The following is a 24998-nucleotide window of genomic DNA, read 5'->3' as shown; positions in this document are numbered from 1 at the left end:
GGGCCTTATTCTAGTTCACTCTTTCTGACAAAATCCTTCTTAGATGGACAAAACCATGTGCACGGTCCGGTGAGGTTTTACTTCAAAGTGAGATCTATATTGCAGTGTAAAGATAAAGCAGTCAGTATTTACCCTGCACAGAAACAAAATAATTCACCCAAATCTAATTCTCTCTGCACATTTTACATCTGCCCCCCCCTCCCCCCTGCAGTGCACATGGTTTTGTCCATCTAAGAAGGATTTTGTCAGAGTGAACTAGAATAAGGCCCTATGTGCACAAGTACACAAAATGCATCTTACGAGCCATCTGAATCATGCATTCAACCCTGAAATCGTTGTGTTATGACCATCCTAAAGGAGCCCACACACGCACCGATGCGGGCGGTGCGATGCTGTACAATGGGGTGCGCGCTCCCGCGGCACCTCATCGTACAGTACAAAAAGTATGTTCTGCACATACTTTTTGTACTAGCTTTTTCTAGCACAGCACAGCATCGCATCGCATGCACATCATATGCACAAGGCATACGATGCGATGCTATGTGTGCTAGTTAAGCCTACAACGCACGCCGGAATCGGTGCGTGTGTGGGCTCCTTTAGGATCTGTGAGCTGTTTTTTTTTTTTTTTTTTTTGTTAAGTCTTTCTGTTGTATTTTAATCAGATATGAATAATTCATATTAAACTTATCCCACGCACACACCTTATTTTTGAGTTGTGTATTAGCTACTCTAAGGTTGGACATCTCATTTCAGAGTACATTTAATCTTCATGCTTACTGGAAGTTACTTATAATTCAGTATTTCTGTTGTATCCCGTCACTGTAAACTCATGCTTAAACAATTACTTGCAGGACAAGCAAGCACTAGCTGACCAGAAGAAGGCAAAGTTCCACCAGACAGAGGGAGACCACCTGACCCTTCTGGCTGTGTACAACTCTTGGAAGAACAACAAGTTCTCTAACCCTTGGTGCTATGAAAACTTTATTCAGGCTCGCTCTTTACGGCGTGCCCAGGATATCCGCAAACAGATGTTGGGCATTATGGACAGGTATGTTAGACGGAATGAGATATAAATATGATGATCTACTCCTTACATACATTTTTGCAGTCGCTGTTTGCAGTTTTGCAGTACGTATTAACTTAATATAGCACTATAAAATTTGCAATATGGATGGTGTAAAGGTTAGTATTCCTGCCACACAGTATTGAGGTAATGTGTATAATTTCCACTATGGCCCTAACTGTGGAGAGTTTGTATATTCTCCTTGTGCTTGCGTGGACTTCCTCCAGTACCCTGGTCTTTGGATACAATTCAAAAATATATTGGTTGGTTAATTGTCTCCTATCAAAAATAAACCTGTGTGTATACATGTGTTTATGGCAGACAGGACAAGTGGTTCTTATCTGCTGACACATTCTTTGTCATAGATCCAAACCTCATATGTTTATGAGTTGCTAATTGGAATTCCTTTATTCTTAGGGGGTATTCAATGTTAGGGTCACGGCAGTCGAGCTTGCTCGACCGCCGTGACCCAGTCCCGTTCTCGGTCAGCTCGACCGAGAACATGCAGGCGGGATTCAATGTCCCACCTGCCGGGGAGCGACAGGGGGGCGTGGCTGCGAGTTGCGGCTGGGAAGAGGCGAGCTGCAGCCGGCAGCTCATCACTTCCCGGCTGTTTTCGCCAGAACGAGCCCGACAGCTAGTGATGTCGGGCTCGTTCTGCCGAGATACCCTTCTCAATGCTGTCAATGTTGCGCATCTCTGCCAAAAATACATCTTCGTTGCAATGCAAAATCAAGGAGACTGCTGATTTGTTATGAAATTTTATGTTTTACAGAGTCTGTATACTGAGCACAAGGGAACTTGCATTGGAAATAAAGCTGTGGCACTTTGTATGCATACTCAGTCGCCTACAGATATACCAGTGTCCTTTATAGTTGCATTGCAACTAAGACACATTTTTTGGCAAAAAAGATGCCCAGCACTAAAATATTTTTCATGTATGACGACATAACTATTGTACTAATTTTAATAGATCATTGATAGAAGTGTGAGTAGGTTCTACATTGTGTTATATTATTGCAAGGAAATTCTGTTAAGCTAAAAATGCTCCCATCAAAAAGCATTGCCTCTCTATCTCCTTTCTAGAAAAGCTAAAAATGATAATTCATGTAATTGTACTTGTCTCTTATCTATGATGTAATATAAAATCTATCTGTACAGACATAAACTGGATGTTGTGTCCTGTGGAAAAGCAACTGTGAGAGTACAGAAGGCCATATGCAGTGGATTCTTCCGAAATGCAGCCAAGAAGGATCCTCAAGAGGGATATCGGACCCTCATAGACCAACAGGTGGTCTACATTCACCCATCCAGTGCTCTATTTAACAGGCAACCAGAGTGGTAAGAGCTTTGGACATTGTATTTTTCTTTATGTATGTAGCCCATCATCCAGAAAACTGCAACACTTTCATTTAAAGTAGAAGGTGAAACTTCAGGCAGCAGTGCCAATGTAATCCTTACTCTTTCCCACATATTAAACCCGCAATGTTTCCATGACCACCACCACCGATTGAGAGACCCTGTTTGATAAGCTCCGTACACACTGAGCAATCTGATTGCTGAGCAATATATTTCTAAGTGTCCCTTTTTCATCAGCGACCAGAGATTGTTGCTGATAAAAACAAGACTCTCTACCGGGGGGAAGCAGCTGGTTGTAGTAGTATTCTCAGATGACCAGCGATCACCCCAGGGCTGGTCTTGGGAGTGCACTCCCGGCGACAGTTGCCCATGAAAAACGGAGCAACCATATACCCGGCAATTATGGCTGAAATCACCCTGTACACACGGAGCTTTACAGTTAGGACATGGCAGTCTGCGGAATTCTTGTTTGATACTGGGCAGGCCTGGCCGATACATACTGCAGCTCACTCAGTATTTGGAAGGTGGATTTATGTTTATAAATTAGCTGCTTCATTGAGATCCCATTTCCAAAGAGAGAACTTTGCAGATTTCTTGCTTTCATAGCTAAAGGGAAATTGCATATAAGAATCCTGACCTGAACAAATTTATTGTGGCAGAGTCCATATTTGTGAAAGATAGAAAACATTTTTAGGGTGGCAGAAAATAATGAAGTTCTCATGTAAATGTTATAAGAGTTTGTTTATTTAATTTTTTTCTTCAAAGGGTTGTGTACCATGAGCTAGTCCTAACCACCAAGGAGTACATGCGGGAAGTTACCACCATAGACCCCCGTTGGCTTGTAGAATTTGCCCCAGCTTTCTTCAAAGTATCTGACCCAACCAAACTCAGCAAGCAGAAGAAACAACAGAGATTGGAGCCCCTTTATAACCGCTACGAGGAGCCCAACGCTTGGAGAATTTCCCGGGCCTTCAGACGCCGGTGATACGCCAGCTGAAAGATATTGCTATACAGCGGACTTCATCTCCTACTCTAAAGAATGGATACATGGCTTATTTTCATAAAATACTTCAACTTTATGGCCATATGTAAAATATATATATATTTTTTATTTTAACTTTTGATGTTTTCTCAGACTACACCAGACAGCAGTGTCTGGGATTCAAAGTATGAGCAAGATTTACTAAAATGTCTTCTGTAGTCAATGTAGAGATCAAGCCTTACATGCTCACTTTGTAATAACTAAGCTAGGAAATGTGAGTGTCATACCGGCACATTAAATCTGGCAAGGCATCGGCTATCTTCAGAGAAAACTCATGTAGTACAACTGGGTATCACATCAAAACCTTTTCAAACCCAATTACGGCAAGTCAGTTTTATTTATGTTAATTTAAAACATTACAAAAAGTAACTATTAGCCATCAGATGTTGTACTGTACAGACTATCCTGAAAGAAAGCAGTACGTCCATTTACAAAAGGTGCTCCTTATTCTTTCACACATTACCCTGTAAAATAGAAATTTGCTGGTGTGAAACATTTGGAGTTGATCCAATAAAGTAGCACCAACAGTTTCAAAACCTGCACCTTCCTCCTCCCCAGGGGTACAGGTTTATCTTTGTACTTTTGTATTTTACTTCTCTTTTTATAAGGACTGTAGAAACTAACATACACGTTACTGTAGAAACTAACATACAAGTTACTGTAGAAAGTAGTCCTACATTATACTTGCTTACTGAGTGTAGTTGTCATAGTGCCAGTGATTTCCCTTTGTCTGTCCTACTAAAAGATCCTGTGAACCTCCTTAATGTGTAATAAGCATCTCACAGTTGCAGTATACCACAGGAAGATGGTCTGATGTTGGGGTATGCCAGATCTGTTGTTCTGAAAAACACATAGCCAGGTGACATGAAATACATAAATCACCTCTCAGCCCCCCTCCCAATTTTGTGTATACCCTGTGTAAACCGAATCTCAAACTATTTGTAGCATATGGATTCAATTAAGCAAATCATACTATTAAAGAAACAGTAAGAGCTGTCTTCACAAACTCCACTTTATCTCACATATTTTTGGTTATTTTTCAGATATACAAATATATGTTATTATTTTATGCAATGCAACTTGTATGTCAGTGTGATCCCTATGTTTAAACACTTTGACTGAAGATTCAGATCTTGGTTTCCAAATATCTTGCTAAGCCAGGAATAGGAATGTAAAAGTTCTCCCTATGGGATAGTTAATGTGATCTAAACTCCTGTTCAAAATGTTACTTTGGTCTGTAAACAACTGTTTTTTATCTATTTGAGTAAACTTGTTGGTGGTTTTGTAGCATTTATTTGTTTATAGTAGCTGAATTTTTGACAAAACATCCTTTGTCATGATCAACAAGTGTCCTGTTTAAAACCTGTACAATTAATAAAAAGAGTTAAAGGCCCCCATTAAACTAGTCTGGCTTGTCCTAAGGAATCGGATGCAGATTGCTAGGGTTTTAACCCTTGTGATCCTGATCCGATTCCGATGCTCGTTCACGTATCGCAAGGCAGAAAGTCTTGTCTGCCATGACTATATAGTGCAGATCTGCACTATATAGTCAGACTTGTATGCAAATCGGATGTGTATTAAGATACTATCCACGATCCGATCGGCACATCTGACAGTGTGTACACACCATTAGACAACATTGGGTCTGTGCAAGCCCTTCGACAACTTTTTATCAGCCAGGGCGGGCGGTATTTGTATTTCTTTGCACCTAGATAGTTGAAGCTTTTGGCGGCTTGTATGAAAACTGATGAAGCGGAAATAGTTACTGGAAAGAAAATGTCGGCCAAACCACACATTTATTGTTTTATTTCAGAATTTATTTGTTCATTTATTCAATTTATCGCAGTATCCTCCTTCACTGGAGATGTCACATGAACATAGCAGTATGCCAGCTATCAGGTAAGCGGTAAGGCATACACAGCAACACCTGTAGTCTGTAAATGAGTCACAACATCTGTACAATTTAGACTATCTGCGTACAATGTAGACTATATAGTGCAGATCTGCACTATATAGTCTATGTAGCCAAGACTTTCTGGCTGTGATACGGGCGCGCACATCGGGATCGCAAGGGTTAAAACCTGTGCGATCTGCATGAGATCCAGATGAGATTTTGACTATATAGTCAAAATCTCATGCACATTGTACAAGTGTGTACACACCATTAGAATCCGACTAACCCCTCTGCTTGTAATATAATCTGAGGTACATGATTGGATGTTAGTTGACTACATCAGGGATATGTAATCTATTGGCATGGAGATTTCCTGTTTACAGTACACAGTCCTTACTGATCACCATTAATCTTTCATGGCTCTTGCACACCCTGCTTCTCGTTGCATTTTGCTAACAGACCTCTAACAGAGCCATGAGGGGTTATTAGTAAACATTTATACCCATGATAAATATCCCTGCTGATGACTAAATAATTCTTGAGAGAAACATATTGTGCAGTCAGGTGACCAGACCGTGTCATTCACAAATAGGAAGTGTTCTATATAGGAAGAATTGACGTTGCTAACAACACTGGCTTATTCACAGAGAAGTCCTTTATTTCTGCTGATATACACATCTTTAATATTATTCTTGTGATGTCATATGTGCAGTCTGCTTCTATTTCTTACTTTCTGGATAGAGCAGTAGAAGAGTAAATGGAATTTGCACATTAAATAAACCAAGTGTTTAAAAATAAAAATGATATCCTATATGATATTGGCAGAGATAAATTCTGCACACCTTTTCTTACTGTGTGTCCCTACTTCTGCCTCCTTACCGAAGTATTACATTTTGGGATGAAAGGAGAAAAACACATTGCAGGGCAAGGGCAGACAAAAGATTTCAATAATGCACAAACCTCATAACTGCATCCAGACAGCAGCAGCTGAATCTGCATATGGACCAGGATTTATCACCCTCACAAAATGTAATAGTTCCAGCTTACTACAGAAGTGAAATTCTAAATGGCCATCAGGAAGTTGCTGTGGGGCTTCAGACTGAATACAACCAATTGTCCTCTATGGAGAACTAGGCAGGGTCCACTATAATCGCTACTGTGACCGCAAGTAAAGTGACTGCTTTTAATGATATTTTTGTACATATCCTATATGGTTAACAATGTTTGCTCCCACGGGTCGTTATATACACCCTCTGTCATCTGTACATGCAGCAATTCAGACTACTGTATGTTCTCAAGGGCCGCTATACTCCTGGATGTGGCCACTAAACACTATAATTTGTCCAAAGAGTTCCTGAGAAATTGTAAACCATATTATTTTATTAGTTTTTAATTTCCAGGAACACAAACATTTGTCCTCCAGGGTCTCACAAGCAGAGTTTTTTTTTATATCTGTGTACATCAAAGGAATTATTATTGCTAACCCCACCCACCAAAAGAAAAACAGGAGGAGTTCTACTTGCCTTATTATGCCCGTTATGCTTGTTCATCACTATGCAATGTTAGGAGGCGGGTGGATTTTGTCAGGGTATGTTGGCAGCATGTTCCACTGTTGCTTGAGTTATGGAAATGCCACTGCAAAATGGAAACTTGCCAATTTTGTTTTGGACATTTTTGGTCACCTATCATACTTCAGACCACGCACAGAGCAATATTCATCTGTTTGCAGTGCTCAAAGAACATTTGGCCAAAAAAAGTTTGAACAGACATGATGAGTTTAATGCGGGGTACACACCAGGACGACCCGCTCACGATGCACATCGTGAGCGGATCCGATCCAATGGCGACCCGCACCCGGCTGTATGGTCGTCATTGAGATCCTACCTGCAGCAGGTAGGATCTCAATAACGACCGACCCGCGGGACCGCGGATCGGTATCGGTCCACAGCAGGTCAGAAAAGGGCCCAATCAGCACACAATCTACATCCAATTGATCGGAATTGGATCGAGATTGTGGGGATCGGGCCCTAGTCGTCCTGGTGTGTACCCAGCATAAGACTGAGGTGAAATAGTGGCTCTGATTCAAGGATGCTACTAGTATTAAATGTTGTCTCATTACAACAAAATGTGTAAATGTTAATGATGATTATGTTGAAAGTAACTTAAAGGTATGTAACTAAAAAAAATTAATAGCGTGCTCTGTCTTTAATTTTGCTTTTCAGTCATAGAAGAACTTCCTTTTGGGATATCTCTGCTGTGTGTTTGTGCTCACAAAATAATCCTTTTCTGAAATTTCCCATAGCCAACAATAACCAATAACATGTTTGCATCCCTTACCATTTGGGAGATGCAACTTTATGAAATATTAGTGAGTTTAACGGGGAGTAAAGAAAGTTAATTGGGGAAGAAAGGGTTTACACTCGCTGACAATATGTGACTGCCATATCACGCACATAACTGTTCCTGTGTGCAGAGCCTCAAATAAATGCTGCTGAACATTTCCTTTGTCTACTGTGTAATATCAGCCAGCAAGACCAAATAACATGGCACCCACAGAGTGCGTTGCTGGAGACCAGATGCCTTCATGTTACAGCTGGTGTCTTCATGGGGGATCTGGTTAGAATACCAGCGGTCGGTATTCCGATCCCAAAATTCTCACACTGCTCTCAACGCCGGCTCCAGAATCCCAACTGTCGGGATCCTGATCGTAATAGTGCTGGAGGTGGCTGAGATTAGGCATTAGAATTAGGATAAAGGTTAATCTGAAGGGGGGAGGGGGAGCTAGGGTTAGGCTGCAGGGAGATAGGGGTAGTGGAGAAGGGTTAGCATACCTAAAGGTGTCAGGATCCTGACCAAAAACAGGTCATGTTTTATGGCTTTCTTTAATCATGCACAAGTTATCTAATCTATTTATCTAATTATCCCATTCCTTCCTAATACCCAGCACATACATAACACATGACATGTCGGGGATTCTGGAGACCCACTGACTGAAACAATGGGCCAAATGTAATAGGGTGAGAGTTTCAGAAAGTGAGACATTTTGGGAGAGTTTTCGGTACTTGTGAGTTATCCGGGCTGCCGATTTCTAAATCGGGTCGGATCGGGCACATCGCATCGCATCGCATGCGACCATCGGATGCGATGCGATGACCCGAATTTTCCATAGGAATCAATGTTTAAATGGACTGAGTCCATTTTAACATGGAATTCAATGGGAAAAAGGGGTCCTTTTCATACCCCTACTATCCAAGTGGGCATGGAGTTGGATATAAACTTGTGGCGAGCGGACACAGAATACCGTCCCCTCGCGGGGCTCGCCACGCTTCGGGCTCGGTGGCTCGCTACGCTCGCCACAGGTTTATATCCAACTCCATGCCCACTTATATAGTAGGGGTATGAAAAGGACCCCTTTTTCCCATTGAATTCCATGTTAAAATGGACTCAGTCAATTTTAACATTGATTCCTATGGAAAAATCGGGTCATCGCATCCGATGGTCGCATGCGATGCGATATCGCATCGCATCTGATTGTATGCCTTAACTTAAGGCATACAATCAAAAAATCGGCAGCCCGGATAACTCACAAGTACCGAGTTTTCTCCTGTTTTTTAAAACAGCAATCAATGACATGGCAAAAATCAACCTGGTTTTGCAGTGTAATTGATTGCTGCTTTAAAAAAACATGGGAAAACTCTCCCAAAATCTCTCACTTTCTGAAACTCTCACCCAATTACATTACGCCCAATATGTACATTTTGGAACTGGGTGATCCTGTCTGATTTCGGAGTATAATAGAAAGTATTCTAATCAGCTGTTTCATTATTCAGCTATCCTAGGAGTGAAATAGCATCCCTGATGTATGAAAATTCTCCACTTACCCAGGATGTGAACAATAGCAATCAAATGTGAAAATATTAATAAAAGCACATTTTCAAAATTGTTAGGGATTTCCTTCATGGAGATTACATTACTGCAGCAATGACCTTCATCTCTGGGATTAGATGATGGATGACTTCACCTTGAAGTCCCTTCACCAGCTGACATCAGAGGGCAGTGCAGCCAGCAGATCAGAGGAAGATACGGTATTGATTAAATGTTTGAGCAGATTGAGTGACTGGTCCACAGCGAATAGGACAATCCCTTACAATCATGAAAGGTTTACTTGATAAACGGTCCCACAAAGCATCTCCATTGTCTTTCTTGTTATTTCAATAGGCTCTCTATCACCAAAATTCATTAAAATCTATTGATTTTTACTCATGGGGGCTTTAAATAAAGTGATAATAGGATTTGCAGATCATGCTTCCTTCCATCAGACTATATGGTCAAAACCCTCCATTAATAATAAAATTGAAAAACATAATTAAATAGGTTACCTGTTATGCTAATGGAATGTACATTTGGACCTATGTATTAATTGTGGCACTGCAGCAATTATTAACAGTCAATATTGTGATCAATATTTTCAATTGTAAAGAAAATATCCTGGCTAAGTACTACGAGTAACTCCCATGGACAGCATGTGTGATAACCACTGTTCCTTCCACGTTACCTCCCCGCAAACGATCTCTTCCTGTCAATCATCCTGCAATAAAAATGTCTGGGCCATTGAACAGCCCCTTGGTGTGTGAGCAGTGAGTTTGCAGCACATGCGCAGTCTGCTTATAATCGCCATGTTGTGTGAGCATCAGCAACCTGTACAAAAATGAATTTGGACCCTACGTACTTTTTGGACCTATTTCAGACTTGATTGCATAGCTGATTTTTTTTCACAAAACCATGCTGCACTGCAGGTGGGGCAGATGTAATGTGCAGAGAGTTAGATTTGGGTGGGGTGTGCTCAAACTGAAATCTAAATTGCAGTGCAAGAATAAAGCAGCCTGTTTTTACCCTGCACAGAAACAACATAGCACCCAAATCTAAAGGTGTGTACACACGCTTCAATTTGCTTTAGATTCGATGTCCGATTAGATTTAGCATTAGATCTTTGCATTCAATTTGGCATTAGATCTGTACTTTTGCATTAGATATCAATTTTGATATCAAATTCAATTTACATTCAAGGTACAGTGTACACATTTGATTTACTGGATCGAATTCGATATTTCCTTGCCTGCACAGTCTATTTTTCATTTCGATATAGAAAATCGAGAAAATCAGATCGAATGCAGATCAAAAGCTTCTTAAAAACCATTCGATTTCTATTCAATTTTGCTTCTATAAGGAAAATCGAATCAAAAACCTTTTAAAAAAAACCCGAAGTGTATTTCCACCCCTTAACTCTCTCTGCACATGTTACATCAGCTCCACCTGCAGTTTTGTCCATTTAAGAAATGGCTTTGCTATGCGGTCTGAATAACCACAAAAGATACGGTCTGAATAACCACAGAAGATGCGGTCTGAATTACCACACAAGAAGAAAGAGATTTTTATTATCATTATTTTTTTGTGTGGTATAGGCCGGTACCTACTGTATTGATTATTTTATTGTATATGATTTATTGTTATATTTTTAGCATTTTCACTATATAACAGTATTTCTTTACTAAGACTGGCTAATCTTTACCTAGAATCCGAGCGCTATCTTTTCTTCTTTCTGTTGCTGTTTTTGGGATTGTTAAACCTATTAGGATAGCAGCTGGATGAATAGGTGTCTTTAAATTGTAATCTAGGTACTTATGTATTATCTGGACTCCCATGTTAAATGCACCCCATTTTTTCATACCCCTACTATCCAACTACGCATCGAGTTGATGATATACAGTGTGGCGAGCGCAGCGAGCCACCGTGCCCGAAATGTGGCGAGCGCGGTCTCATAAGAAAAACGGGAGCCCAGATATTACATAAGTACCGTAATTTGTTATTAGCGCTTATTTTCTCTTCTCTTGGTCTGAATAACCTCCTTAATAAGTGTTCCCATAAAATAAAATACATTAGCATGTGCAGGTCTAATTACATTTGGAACAGAATGGTACAATTCTGGTACTCCTTCCCACATGGTTTTTTTTTTTATTCTTATAATTTGCAATTTAAGAAAACCAGCTCTGTGTATCACTCAGCTCCGTGCTTGGCCAGAGAACGCTCATATGATCACATATTATAGAGCACGATCAGAACCTCTTTCACTGTATAGTTCTGCTCTTGGATTTCCAACTTCATTATACTGCGGTTAGCTACCCTGATTTAATTAACTGATAACATCACTCCAATAAATGGTATCTGGATGAAAAGTCGATCTGAAGTAGGATGACAGTCAATAGGTTGATTTGCATGAGATTGACATGTAAAATGTGACCATTCTTAAGGTCAAAAGGTTCACATGTCAGCATGACAATGGGCAATAGTTTTTTTTACCTGTACTTTTTCTTCTTTTACCATCCATGTGGCCTGCATTTGGGAATAGTAACCCGTGCAGAAATTCACCTTGCACACAACATAGCGAGCATATCGGTAGACTGATTGTGGTTATCTGTGCATAAAATGGTCAATGGCATTCAAAACAAACTACAATGTAAGTTTACATGTGGCAGGCCAGCGCTTGCACAGTATCGGCAACGGTACTGCACAGACTCAAAAGCTTGGTTTCTATTGGCTGCAGCCCATAGAAGCCAGCTAAGGCTGCCTGATAAGGCAAAGAGTGTCTTCTTACAGGAAGCCACCCTCTGCTTACCACAGCTGGGACTGTTAGTCACGGGAGGAGGGAACACTTTCCAATGGGACTGTCTGTAGCTGACAGGTAGGACTTCTAATAGGAAGTCACTGCTAGTCACAGTGAAGCCAGTAGAGTCTCACGGACTAAGGCTGACCAGAGCCACGGATTTAACGGGAAAGGGGGAGGACTACAGCCCATAGGTAAAATCTGCCACTAATGTCGACCATTTTAATGTCGACCTTTTGTACGTGTCAACCGTTTCACCCATCTAATTTTTTTATGTCAACCTAATGACCCTGTCAAACGTTTGACCCAATCGACCATATGGAGTAAACCTACTGACTCTCGACCTAATTAGGGTCAACCCAATGAGCTATGCCCCCCAATAAATATATACAGCACAGATAGCTGTACTAGTGAAATTAGAATGATGTTTCTAATTTTGTACTTGGTGGATAGGATCATGTTGGCGTTTTATGTTTTCACAATAATGTAATAAATTCTAGCCACACATTAATGTGAATATAACAGAAGTACAATAGAAACACCCTTTCCCAGTGATAACAGGAAACGTCCAATCAGTCTACACCAATGTGTCATCAGTATCCAGCTGTTGTTTTGTAAAACTGAGGAAACAAATTAGTTCCCCCTCCACCGTGTCATATCTAGTAATTCTACAGTATGAAGTTGGCAGCGAGTGCAGGCGAGATGGGGGAAGGGAGCTATGACACACTGGGGAAATCTGGTGTTTCTCCTATGTGAAGAGCCAAAGTACAGTATTCATCTTTCATTATTAAGGGTTTTGTCAACTTTGCACTTACGTTACGAAGTGGAAATGTACACAGATGTGTCCTCTATATTAACTCTGTTGATCAGTTGTTTTTGACCTTGGTAATACTTTGTATAGCACTTTGTATTATTCAGTACACAAACCCCAGTACAGTCTTTATTTGGTTACCATTTTTTATTTCATTTTCTGCTCACCTGTTGTAGAAGAGTAGATTGATATAACCAGGATCCAGGCACACGGTCAACAGTTACCATGTCCATGGTTCAATATGTCACATTCACAATGACACCATGTAAAGTGTCGGCATATTCAGAATGCAAAATGGTTTGGTTTAACCCTTTGAGTGCCAAGTGAATTTGTCAATATTGGTGTGAACATTGGCAAACAAACATTTTTTATTCATCATAATGACCAGTAATGTATATATATATATATATATATATATATATATATATATATATATATATCTGAAAAAGAGGGTGAGAAGGGCGCTCCTAGTGTAGTATTATAAGTTTTAATCTCCCTTCACCACAGGTAAAGAAACAAAGGCACCCCAATGTCAAAAGGTGTACCGTATTCAGTGGCCTTCCACCACTTTTTATTAGCGAATCTCAAGTTATTTCCAGAGGGTACTCTCTGACCTTCTCCAATTTCACTTTCCCCTTCAATATTCTTCTCCCCAGTGATCCACACCATATTACCAATGCACATATAATCGGAGGGAGAAAATAGGGAAGCAGACTAGTGTAATACAATTAACACTTTTAATAGTCACCGCAAATGACACAATAAAAACTCGTACAAAAAAATAAATAAATATGAGGATTATCTGATGCTGCTTTTCACAACCATCCTCTTATGGTCTGGAAATGTATCCCCTCAACGCGTTTCATCCCTTTAGGACTACCTCAGGGAAGTCCTAAAGGAATGAAACGCGTTGAGGGGATACATTTCCAGACCATAAGAGGATGATTGTGAAAAGCAGCATCAGATAAGCCTCATATTTCTTTTTTTTTTGTACAAGTTTTTATTGTGTCATTTGCGGTGACTATCAAAAGTGTTAATTGTATTACACTAGTCTGCTTCCCTATTTTCTCCCTCCAATTATATGTGCATTGGTATTACGGTGTGGATCACTGGGGAGAAGCATATTGAAGGGGAAAGTGAAATTGGAGAATGTCAGAGAGTACCCTGTGGAAATAACTTGAAATTCGCTCATAAATAGTGGTGGAAGGCCACTGAATACGGTACACCTTTTGACATTGGGGTGCCTTTGTTTCTTTACCTGTGGTGAAGGGAGATTAAAACTTATAATACTACACTAGGAGGCGCCCTTCTCACCCTCTTTTTCAGATTTTACATACAGGGTTCCCAGAAACAGGAACCCATTGGAGAAGGAGCTGCCACCCCAGAACGGGAGAGGGGGAGTGTATTTTTGATCAAAACACTGGATAGTGTATGTTTGAGGACATTTTAAATCCAGAGAGTGGGGGAAGAACAGCGCTAGTACCACTACAATCCATATAAGCGTGTCCCGAGTGACAGGCGGGACACGCCCCCTAGCGAGCGGCACACACCCGCAACTGCAATACTCATTCACCTGTGGTGAATGACGAAGGCAGACTGATGTCACCAGGGAGTGCGGAAATGAGTCGGCGTGCATCCAGCATGGAGGAGGGCAAGTCTCTGACAATATCACTATTTTGGTATTTATGTGGTGTACTGTCACTCATTTCTGTGTATGCATAAGTTCTTGATAAAATTAGAAAGACTGAAACGTTAAACTGCAAACGGAACCCCAGAGTGGTCTTTATATTTTCTTCATCAGTCCTGTAAGTGCCGCCATCCCTAACATGTATGCAAATTGGTCTGCCACAGCACCCAGGAGGGCACCCGGGCAAGTATTTTCCAGTAGTGGTGTGGAGTGCCAGCCTTTGTAACCTATATTTATATTTATATATATATATATATATATATATATATATATATATATATGTATAAGTGTCACTGACGTTTCGGATTTTACTCCGTTATCAAAGTGGGAACAATATACAAATGGAGTACACTTACTTAAATAGACCAACACCAAGCGTTCAGTCCTTGCGTCTCCACGCTGCCTGACATCCATGCTCCTCAGTTTGTTTCCGGGTTACGTCACCTGATGGAGCCCTCATGATGCCTCCAATCCAGACTCCCGGCTAAGCATCTTGGTTGCTAGGAAACAGTGCAGCGGAGACCGCTAGGAAAAACATAAAGAAAAACCAACTCAATAACATTATACCAAGTGACCAAAAGTGCAGCATGAGTGTATCGAAAGTACATAAACATCACAGTCCAATATTTTCTCGGGGTTCAATAATGCATGCATGTAAACAGAATGAATGATAGAAAAATGTTGTAGGAAATTTGTTCATTAAGTCCCCTTGGAGAGACTGTTTGGAGCTTGTATATCCAAGATGACTCGAGTTGCAGAAGGTTTTTGGTTCTCAGGGACTTGATCAATGAGCATATAGGTTAAACTTGCGAGATTGTGCTTTTCTTGTGCAAAGTGTTTAGCCACTGGTTGTTCATGTGGTTTATTGGTGTTTTTCAATGCAGCCTATATCGCTGAGCGACGCAGGGCTATCCTCTCGTGGAAAGTTCTTATAGTTTTGCCCACATAACACAGCCAGCAAGGGCATCTCAACAGGTATACCACATGCTTGCTTGTGTATGTGAGCACATCCTGAGGGGGGATGACAGAAAATTTTGGTCTGGGTAAGTGCACTGCACGTAGTGCATCCTGTCCACTTATAGCTGCCACCGGGTTTGACTCTGGGCCCGGTTGGAAGTCATGCAGAGATATCTGTTCGCATCACCCAATCTTTTACATTTCTGCCCCTGGTGAACCAAGACATAAGATGACTATGCTTCAATTTGGTAAGACCTTTATCCTGCTGTAACATCGGCCAAAGGGTTTTGGAGGTGTTTGCAATGTTCTCATCTGCCGTGTTATATGAGCGGACCCAGCAATGGTTGTCTTTTTTATCCGCTTCTGAAGTTTTTCTCAGAATATCAGTATGGAAAAGATTGTCAATCTTGCTCCTGTTAGCAGATAAAACGTGGTTGGAGTAACACCTTTGTTTAAATTTGGCCATCATCGAGTCCAAATGAGTTTCCACGTCTGAATCTTTTCATTCGTAATAACTGGGAAAATGGAAGCCCTCGTTTGAGAGCTGGGGGATGGAACATTTTGGCCATAAGGAGTGTGTTCCGGTCCGTAGGTTTAGAAAATATGGATGTCTACAGTATACCTTTGTGCATACTAATGCAGATGTCAAGGGCCCTTATTCAGATCTGTGCGGCCGGAGCCGCACACGGTGCTCCGGCCGCACAAACCAATCCCCGCCCACGATACGGATCGCCACGGCCGTCCGTACACAGACGGCTGGCGATCCGCAAGAAAATGGTGGGGCGTACGCCTCCACCATGGTGGGAGCTGCCCCCTGCATTCGATGGTCGGCGACCATCGAAGGCAGGGCCGCACGCCCCACCAGGTCCCGCAAGCTGAGACCACACGGACAATCGTCCGTGTGATAGCTTGTATGGGGGCTGAGAGCTGACATCCGGCGACGTCAGCTTCCCGCCCCCATCACTGGCGTCATACCCTCATTAGCATGCATACGCCCCGCGTTTGCATGGGAACGCCCATGAAACGCGGGGCGTATGCATAGGGAAATGAGGGTATGAAGCCCCTCACGCCCCTATACGCCCCCTTTGCGGCGGACGAACTACGTCTGCGGCGAATTGGGCTGCACATGCGCAGATTGACCTCTGCGCATGTGCAGACTGAAAACATCGGCGGTACGGCCGCACGCGGGCCGTACCGCACGATTCAGAATAAGGGCCAAGGTCATTTACAGAGGTTTGATTCAGAGTGAAGGTAAACTTGATCGGACAGTCCATGGCATTGATTGCTTCTATAGCATGGATAAATGCTGCTTCTGTCCCTGTCCAAAACATCAGGACATCATCGATATATCACGTGAAGAATAAGATCGACCTTGCTAAGTTGTTGTTAAAGAACAGTCTTTGTTCAAGTCCGCCATATACGCATTTGCGTATGAGGGTATGACTGGCGACCCCATCGCACACCCAGTCTTCTGTTGGTAGAATTTTTTATTAAAGATAAAAAAAATCCGATGTAATGTTAAAAACAGTAATTGCATAAACAGACTTATATCGGGGCTCTGGTAGTATGGGTTATCTACCAAAAGGTAGATAACCTTTGCATTGAGTCCCCCTTCATGGGGGATACTAGTGTACAGACTACATATATCCATCGTGATCAACCATGTTTCCTGTGGAATATTGCCAATATCATTAAGTTTATGTAGCAGAGATGTAGTATCCTGTAGATAAGTTGGAGATTTCTGAATGCATGGTTGTAGGAAGTAGTCTAAAAAGATGGAAACCGGGCTATAGAGAGAGTCTCTAGCCGATATAATTGGTTGGCCTGTGGGATGTAGCAGGTTTTTATGGATCTTGGGCAGGCAGTATAAAAGCGGCACTTTAGGAAAATCAGAGGACAGACCATCCTTTACTGAACTGGGTATCGTTTCTTTTTTCACCGCTTCCTCTAGGATAGCGTCCAATTCTCTTTTATAGCTATTGGTAGGATCATGTCGTAGAGACTCGTAGACATCGATGACTGCAAGCTGTGAGTAGATTTATGTTTTATAATCATTGACGTCCCAGATAACTATTCCTCCCCCTTTATCTGCAGGGAGGATCATGAGAGCCATCCTTTCATCTTTATTAAGATTGGACATTGGTTTGGATTTTAGCTTTTCTTGTGACATCTCGACTTGGGTTTCCAGTACTTTGATGAAACACTGGATTGAGTTGTTATGTGAAATCCGGTCAAAACATGATTTCGGTTTGAACCTATCGTAAACAGAAGGGGTCCTTGGTATCGGGATATATTCTTTTCTGTCTAAATATTATTTTAATTTCAGGTTTCTGTGTAATTTATTCAATTCTATTTTCCAATTTAGATTGTTAAATTGGTTCGTGGGAACGAAGGAGAGTCTGCGGTTCAACACCGATAATTCGGTCTGTGACAGTGATCTATTGGAGATATTGAAAATTAACTCGTTTTGCCCCTGCCCCAACCTCTGGTGCCTCTGCCCTTGCCTGCCACGTCTGGAGGGGCGGGTTATTTTCCTCGTACGGCTCGGGTTCTCACCCCAAATGGGGGGACGTATGGAGTTTTTTGCCAATATTGATCTACCTCCAGATTTGTTAGCAGAGGTAGCGGAATCACTGTTGGTATCAAGTTCAGTATTTGAACAATTGTCACGACGGCGGAAGCGGGTTCTTCTGTTCTCAAAGAATTTGTGGGACCCCGATAACCATCTATAAACGCTTTGTTCCTGGTAATCCCGGTCTACCTTGTCAAATTAGCTTTTTTTAAAAGCTATAAGTGGCCAGTTGAGAGGCCAATTTCGAGGGCCAATCTTGCTCTGTGTCAGCAACCAAGCTATCCAAGTTGGCTGTTTCAAAGTCAGCAATTTTAGCTTTAATGATTTCTAACTCACGTGCCGATTCACTGATAACAAGAGTCATCAGGTCGAAGGAGCAGTTGTTAATCACCGCACACCATTTTCTGCAAAAGTCGTTATTATAGCGACCTATTATGGGGGTGTTTCTAATCCGAAAGCCTCTCTGAATTTTCTTATTCTGAAATAATCCAAGAGGGTCACTCCATGCAGGAGAAGTTCAATTTCTTACTTTTTTTTAATTTGAAAAGATTGTTGAATACCTCTTCTGTAGAACCTTCTCCTTCTAATTCCAAAAATCTTTGAGTGAACAGTACTGAGGTGGATTAATCTTCGGAAAATCTGAGTCGTTCCCCCAAAGGTAACGTAGGTCTCATAAACTGTCTCCCGTCCCCAGGGGCTGTGTAGGGAACGACATCCAATCACCGAATACTGAGTGTGCACACCCGGTGGTAGATGTCCGGCACCAAGAGGTTAAAATGCGACCGATGTGGCTATGATAGCCAACCTAAACGGTGGTACAATGCTTCAGTAGTTTCCACTGGTTTTGATGGTGGTATCCTGGTAGGGGGTGCATGGCCAAAATAGCTGAATGTAGAGTCCAGCTAAATACACATACAATCCAATGCTGGCACTCCCCTCTCAATAATGCTGATGCCTCGGTGCAGTGGCGTAACTAAAGGGCCGCAGCCCCCGCGGTGGCGGGGAGGCGCCGGGGGTCTGCGGGCGCTGTTGTTTCTTCGCCAGCTCCCCACTGCTTGTGGGTGCAGCGGGGAGCTGGCAGGGGGGTCCGTGCGGCGCGGGGGTACCTGTGGTCAGGGACTCAGGAGAGCCTGGAGGTCCCTGCGGCGATGATTATGAGTTGCCGGGGTCCCTGCAGTGAAGTGGAAATACTGCGCTACCGCCGTGCGGCGGCGCAGGAAGCACTTCTGACTTTGAAAACACTGGCCGCGGTCGCACACTGATTGGCTGAGATTCAGCCAATCAGCATGCGCCCAGTGTTTTCAGAGTCAGAAGTGCTTCCCGCGCCGCAGTATTTCCACTTCGCTGCAGGGACCTTGGCAACTCATAATCAGCGCCGCAGGGACCTCCAGGCTCTCCCGTGTCCCTGACCATAGGAACCCCCGCGCCGCACGGACCCCCCTGCCAGCTCCCCGGGGGGGGGGGGGGGGGGGGTCTTGTCTTTTAACGGGGGGGGGGGGGGGGGCGACAATATTGTCCCAGCGGGGGGGAGCAAAATTTTCTGTTACGCCACTGCCTGGGTGCAACACTCAAATGGGTAATACGGCAAGCAAATAGCGGCACTCCTCTGGACTTTCCAATAATGACAGGCAGACACAGATGTCACGGACAAAACTACTAATTTTGCGCCACTCCCGCGCCACTCCCACCCACTGTGCCCCCCCCCAACCCTGCCTTACCCCTCCGTGTGCGTCGTCCCTCGCCGGTATTGTCTGCGGTCCCGGCGCTGCTCGTACTCCTCTTCTCCTGGCTCCGGCTGCTATTGAAAACTGACCCTCACAAAATGGCTGCCCCTAATAGAAGACCATTTTTAAGGATGCTAGAGGAGGCCGCAGCCTCCTCAAGCATCCTCAAAAACTGTCTACTGTATGGGGCAGACATTTTTTGAAGGTCAATTTTCAATAGCAGCAGTAGCCAGGAGGAGAGCCAGGAACACAGACAAGTAAATCTGCGATCCCGGCCAGAGAGGAGGCAGGACCTGGCAGCGGCGTAACAATTGCCCCGCAGACCCCTGGCACCCACGCTTTCTCAGCTCCTCCCCACTACCGCAAGGGTCTGCAGCGCTATAGTTACGCCACTGGTGAACATGCTGACATTTGTGCTGTGTCCTGTGCTTTGACATCTCACAAGAATTATAATGAGAGGTTACAATTCACAACCTGTCAGATTGTGTCTACTATACCTATGCACTGCACATCTAAAAACTTATTGCACACCCCTCACAGGATCTTAGTGATCTTTTAAGGACTTTCCGACTGTGGGGCAGTATCTCTAATTATACAACATGCCTGACACTTGAGCCGTTGCCTATGAAGAAACTAAAACTTTAACAAGAATGGAATAAGTATCCAACTTTACACTTATCTTCTGGCAATAACATTTTCTTGATTACGATCTCAGGCTAGTTCTCTGTGCCAAAAATGTTTTAAATTGCAGTCAATTACACACATTATGCACTATAGGAAAACCCTAAAGTGGATTTTAATGTCATGAAGCTCATACAGTATATTTCATAATGACTATAACGATACTTCAGAAGCCATTATAAGAAGACACTTGTTATAGTAAGCTCATGTTCGCTGCATCCTGGAGCAATGCCAAGGAAGCATTACACGTTCTTTCAGCAGATGGCGCTGTTGTGCTTTATATGGCACTTATAGATATCCATACAACAAATACATGCCAAATATATTAGCATCTTTTTTACCTAATTGGACTGATTATTGTCTGTCCTGTGAACAATTAGTTTTCAGAATCATACAGTATATAAACCTCTCAGGGGGCACTATGAAATGATCCTTTGATAAAGCTGTTTAACACAGCGAAACACATCAGAAGATCTCAACCCACAGTGTTCCTGAACCCTAACTTTGTTTCCATCTATTCACTTGGACTGATCCGGACCAGCCCCGAAACTCCCCCAGCACCAGAAGTTTGCACCCCAGCAGAGGAAATACCACCAGCCAAACATCCACACCACCATGCCATCCTCCATGGTGGCCTGGATTTTAGCTGGATCGGCCTTATACACATAAAGGAGGTAAACAGGAGAGCGGGACTGCCAATCTATATGGTGGATGGTAACAAAAACGTATTTAAACAGGGGCAAAATCGGAACGGGTAGTACCATCCTTTAAAACAGGAACCCTGTGAGATTGTTTATGCATGCATTCCAGTGTCATATATAAACACTAAAAGGTCCAATATATGTGTTTTTTAAATAAAATGTATTTTGAATGTAAAATCAGTCCAATTGTCTTAAGGTGCCCACAGACGCATCAATTATCGAATGCGTTTTGTACTTTTTAAGCACAAATTGCATCTTATGTACAATTATTGGATGGTGTTTATGGGCTTGTGCGATGCGATGCGCGTTCCCGGGAGCCCGATGTTGTATGTCTAAAAAAGTACGTGCTGCACGTACTTTTTAGACTACATCTGAAATTTAACATTACAAACATGGGTTCATACAATCACATCGCATGCATCCAAGTGCACATTGCATCGCAAGCTGGAAGAAAAATTATATAGAACCATTGTACAGATAAAAATGCATAGCACAGTACAATTGTAGCGTCTGTGGGCACCTTTAGACAGTTTCTTTGCCGACTATCAAAATTGTCCACTAGCAAAAATTGCATCGTGTAGACACGCCTTTACAAATTTCAAACCATGCACTCTCCAACAGGTGTATGTATCCCTACTGTGTAGGCATTTAAATACTAACAAGCTCATTTTCTTGGCCAACATAAAGCATTCTACATGTCAACTTTATAACTTATGATGCCACAAGACATAAAAATAAAAAGATTTGACACAAATAAAAAATAACTTAATATCTTGCAAATGATATCCAAAGTCCTGAGCTTTAAACTTGAAAAAATACAACTCTTTGTAAGTATTATAACTGTGTCCCTTTGTGCCCAAAAGCAACGCTTACCATTTATCTTAGGAACATAAACCAATTAATTCCACAGAGCAGTGAATAATTCATATACAGAATAACAGGCAAAATACTGTATACTGACAGCAGGAGTCATTAACATGTAGTTTTTCAGTGCTCTCTGTGCAAACATTTAACTGTTGGCTGTTACAATTAACAATTAATCCTTAACTTTAACATACAGTAGTGTCAGCTCATAAAACCTATTGTTACACATTTACATGTTCTTGCATAGTCCTTTTTCTTGTTTCTGCTGTTACTTGTACATGCATTTTACTCATGGGCGCCAAGAGGGGGGTAAAGTACAAAGTGCCCAGGCCTGCCAGGTAAATGGAGCCATGCCTCCAGGATGACCGTGGCCTCATTGGCAGCTTGCTTGTTCATAGGACCTTGGCATTCACAACGGGTCATGGCATGCTTCTTGAGCACACCTGCACTCTAGTTCTGACTATTATTGCTCTGATTTTAATAACTTGGCAGATATAATTCATAAAACCAAACAATAGAAAAGAAATATCAATATAAAAATAAGACAGCAAAAAATTTATTGGAAGCCTGCGTCTAAAAGACTGCATCCTAAGATTCACACAGGGATAATTACAAACTTTTACAAACAAGTGTAAAATCCAAAAAAGGCGCTGCCTAAACTTAATTTCAGAAGTCAATGTGAGGTGTTCTCCTTGGGGGTCTCCTTGGGACCACACTGACCTTGATAGTGGTACCTATATTCACATCAAGGTTTCTTTATACTTCACAAGGACCTCATCCACTGAAAATTTACACCGTAAGATTTTACTGACCTTGGGATCAATCCCTACTTCCATACATAAAATACGATACGATAAAGGTATCGGTACTTGTGTCGTTTCACAGCGGCAGTTACGTAGTCAGCATAGTGTCCCTGTCAGAATTAGCGTAGTGTTCCCACGGCCAGTGTGGTCAGCGTAGTCAGCGTCCCTATCAGTATCAGCGTAGTGTTCCAACCCGTTTGCGGTTAGCCGGAGCTTACGTAGTTAGCATAGTCAGTCAGGCGTCCCTGTCATTATCAGTGTAGTGTTCCCGCCCATTCACGGTTAGCTGGAGCGTATGTAGTTAGCGTAGTCAGTCAGCGTTACGCAGTTAGCGTAGTCAGTCAGCGCTTATTAGATTGTGTTGGAACCATTGACCATTTAACCTGCCTGACATGACAGGTGTGAATGTGTTCCTGAAACACCCCAACTATCCACGTATGCCCGAAGTTATATGAGCGGACGCGGCATGCGTCCTCCTGACCTGTTCATACCCCCACTATCCACGTTGCCATGGAGTTGATTTTATAAAGTGTGGCGAGTGCAGCGAGCCACCGAGCCCGAAGCGTGGTGAGCAGACGCTAAAATACACACGTAATCCGCATCCCCTCGGTGGCTCGCTGCGCTCGCCACACTTTATAAAATCAACTCCACACCAACGTGGATAGTGGGGGTATGAATAGGTCGGGTTGCCAGTATTTAACATGGAGCACTGGCAAATGCGTCCTTTATTGTGCATGAGACACACTTGCGCACCCCCCCCCCTCTTGTGCAGGAGACGCATGCGCTATCGAACCCCTAACCCTGTCCGTCTCCCTGAAGCGGACACAGGCAGGGTTGCCGTACCCTGCTGCAAGAATTACTGAGATGCACAAGACGCTCGTACGTTTCAGACGGATGGAGCGCCTCTCCTCTGGCACCTGCATGATTGCCTCTCCCCTGGCGTCTGCCAGCGCTGGGCATCTGGCGGTTACCGGTGCTGTGTGAGAGGTGCTCACTAGGCTTGCCAGGGACACTACGCTGACTACGCAGGGCTGCCACGGGGACACTACACCACAGGGACACTACACCACAGGGACACTACGCTGACTATGCTAGGCAGCCATTGGGCTACGCTGACAACGTAGCTTAGCCTACGCTGAAAATGTAGCGTAGCCTGCTGCCATGAAACTACCAAAATCGAACTATGAGATTGTGAATAGGGAAGGTAAACAATATAAAATCGATACTTTTATTAATTGTAATACCAAATATGCAATATACTTTTTACATTGTCCGTGCGGCCTAGGATACGTAGGCCGTACTACACGAGCCCTCAAAGTACGCTTCCTGGAGCACCGCAGAAACATAAAAAAACAGATCTCTACACACAGCATATCAAGACACTTTGCAGAAGTCCATGCAGGTGACCCTAAGGGACTGAGTATAATTGGCTTGGAATCCGTATCTAAAACCCACCGAGGTGGTGACAGGTTCAAAAAGCTTAGTAAGCAAGAGGTTTTTTGGATGTTCCAACTGCACACCATTCATCCGGAGGGCCTAAACGAGGCAGTCGAGCTGAATTCTGTATTATAGTATAATTTTATTGCATATTTTTCCTTTTTCTTTTCTTTATTATGGTTACCTCATACAAATATGCCTATAGGATTTCCTCTCTACCTTTCCATGTTTTATTATTTTTTTTTTTTTTTATTTATTTATTTATTATTTTTTACCTCATCAGCAACAATTTTGAGTATTCAATATTGCTCCATATTTGTTGTTACTTTTGTCATTACTGTCACCAGAGTAAAAGTACAATCTGAGTAAAAGTATAATCTTTTCCCATTATCTCTCTATGGACACTAGATTATATCACCAATATTATTTATATTATATGATATTTTATATTAATAATAATTTTTCTGCTATGTACCAATTATGATAATTATTTCTTCTTTTCTGTATCCGATAATATATGTACGTGTACCTGCTCCTATTTACATATAATTTAACTATAATCTATTAGATAACGCTATTTACCACTATTTGTTAGCACTTGCTTAAATCTCAATATATAAGTGTTGAAATTGTATGCTTTATATAAAGTCCCAGCCTGTTCCTTCCTTCGAGTGGATTGCATGTGATAACTAGCTGAATCAGGCCCCTAAAGAGGAAGAGCTTTGTTTCCCCTCAAATAAGG

At 42.4% G+C, this 24998-nt stretch overlaps 1 protein-coding gene across 3 annotated transcripts in view; it reads left to right on the top strand.

The window, feature by feature from the left end:
* DHX8 (DEAH-box helicase 8) overlaps positions 1 to 4866 on the top strand; it is a 36988-nt gene extending 32122 nt beyond the window's left edge. For all 3 annotated transcript variants that reach the window (XM_083147572.1, XM_083147573.1, XM_083147571.1), the window contains exons 22-24: positions 852 to 1048; positions 2225 to 2404; positions 3188 to 4866. In XM_083147572.1, the coding sequence (XP_083003698.1) occupies positions 852 to 1048; positions 2225 to 2404; positions 3188 to 3407 (597 nt within the window). In that variant the 3' untranslated portion in view covers positions 3408 to 4866. The remainder of the gene's footprint in view (positions 1 to 851; positions 1049 to 2224; positions 2405 to 3187) is intronic.
* The last annotated feature ends 20132 nt before the right edge of the window (positions 4867 to 24998 follow it).

Source organism: Crinia signifera, chromosome 6 (genome assembly GCF_055691185.1).
Source record: "Crinia signifera chromosome 6, ASM5569118v1, whole genome shotgun sequence".
Taxonomy (NCBI): Eukaryota; Metazoa; Chordata; class Amphibia; order Anura; family Myobatrachidae; genus Crinia; species Crinia signifera.
Note: the sequence above shows the minus strand (reverse complement) of the source record. Positions and strands in the feature narration are given on the sequence as shown.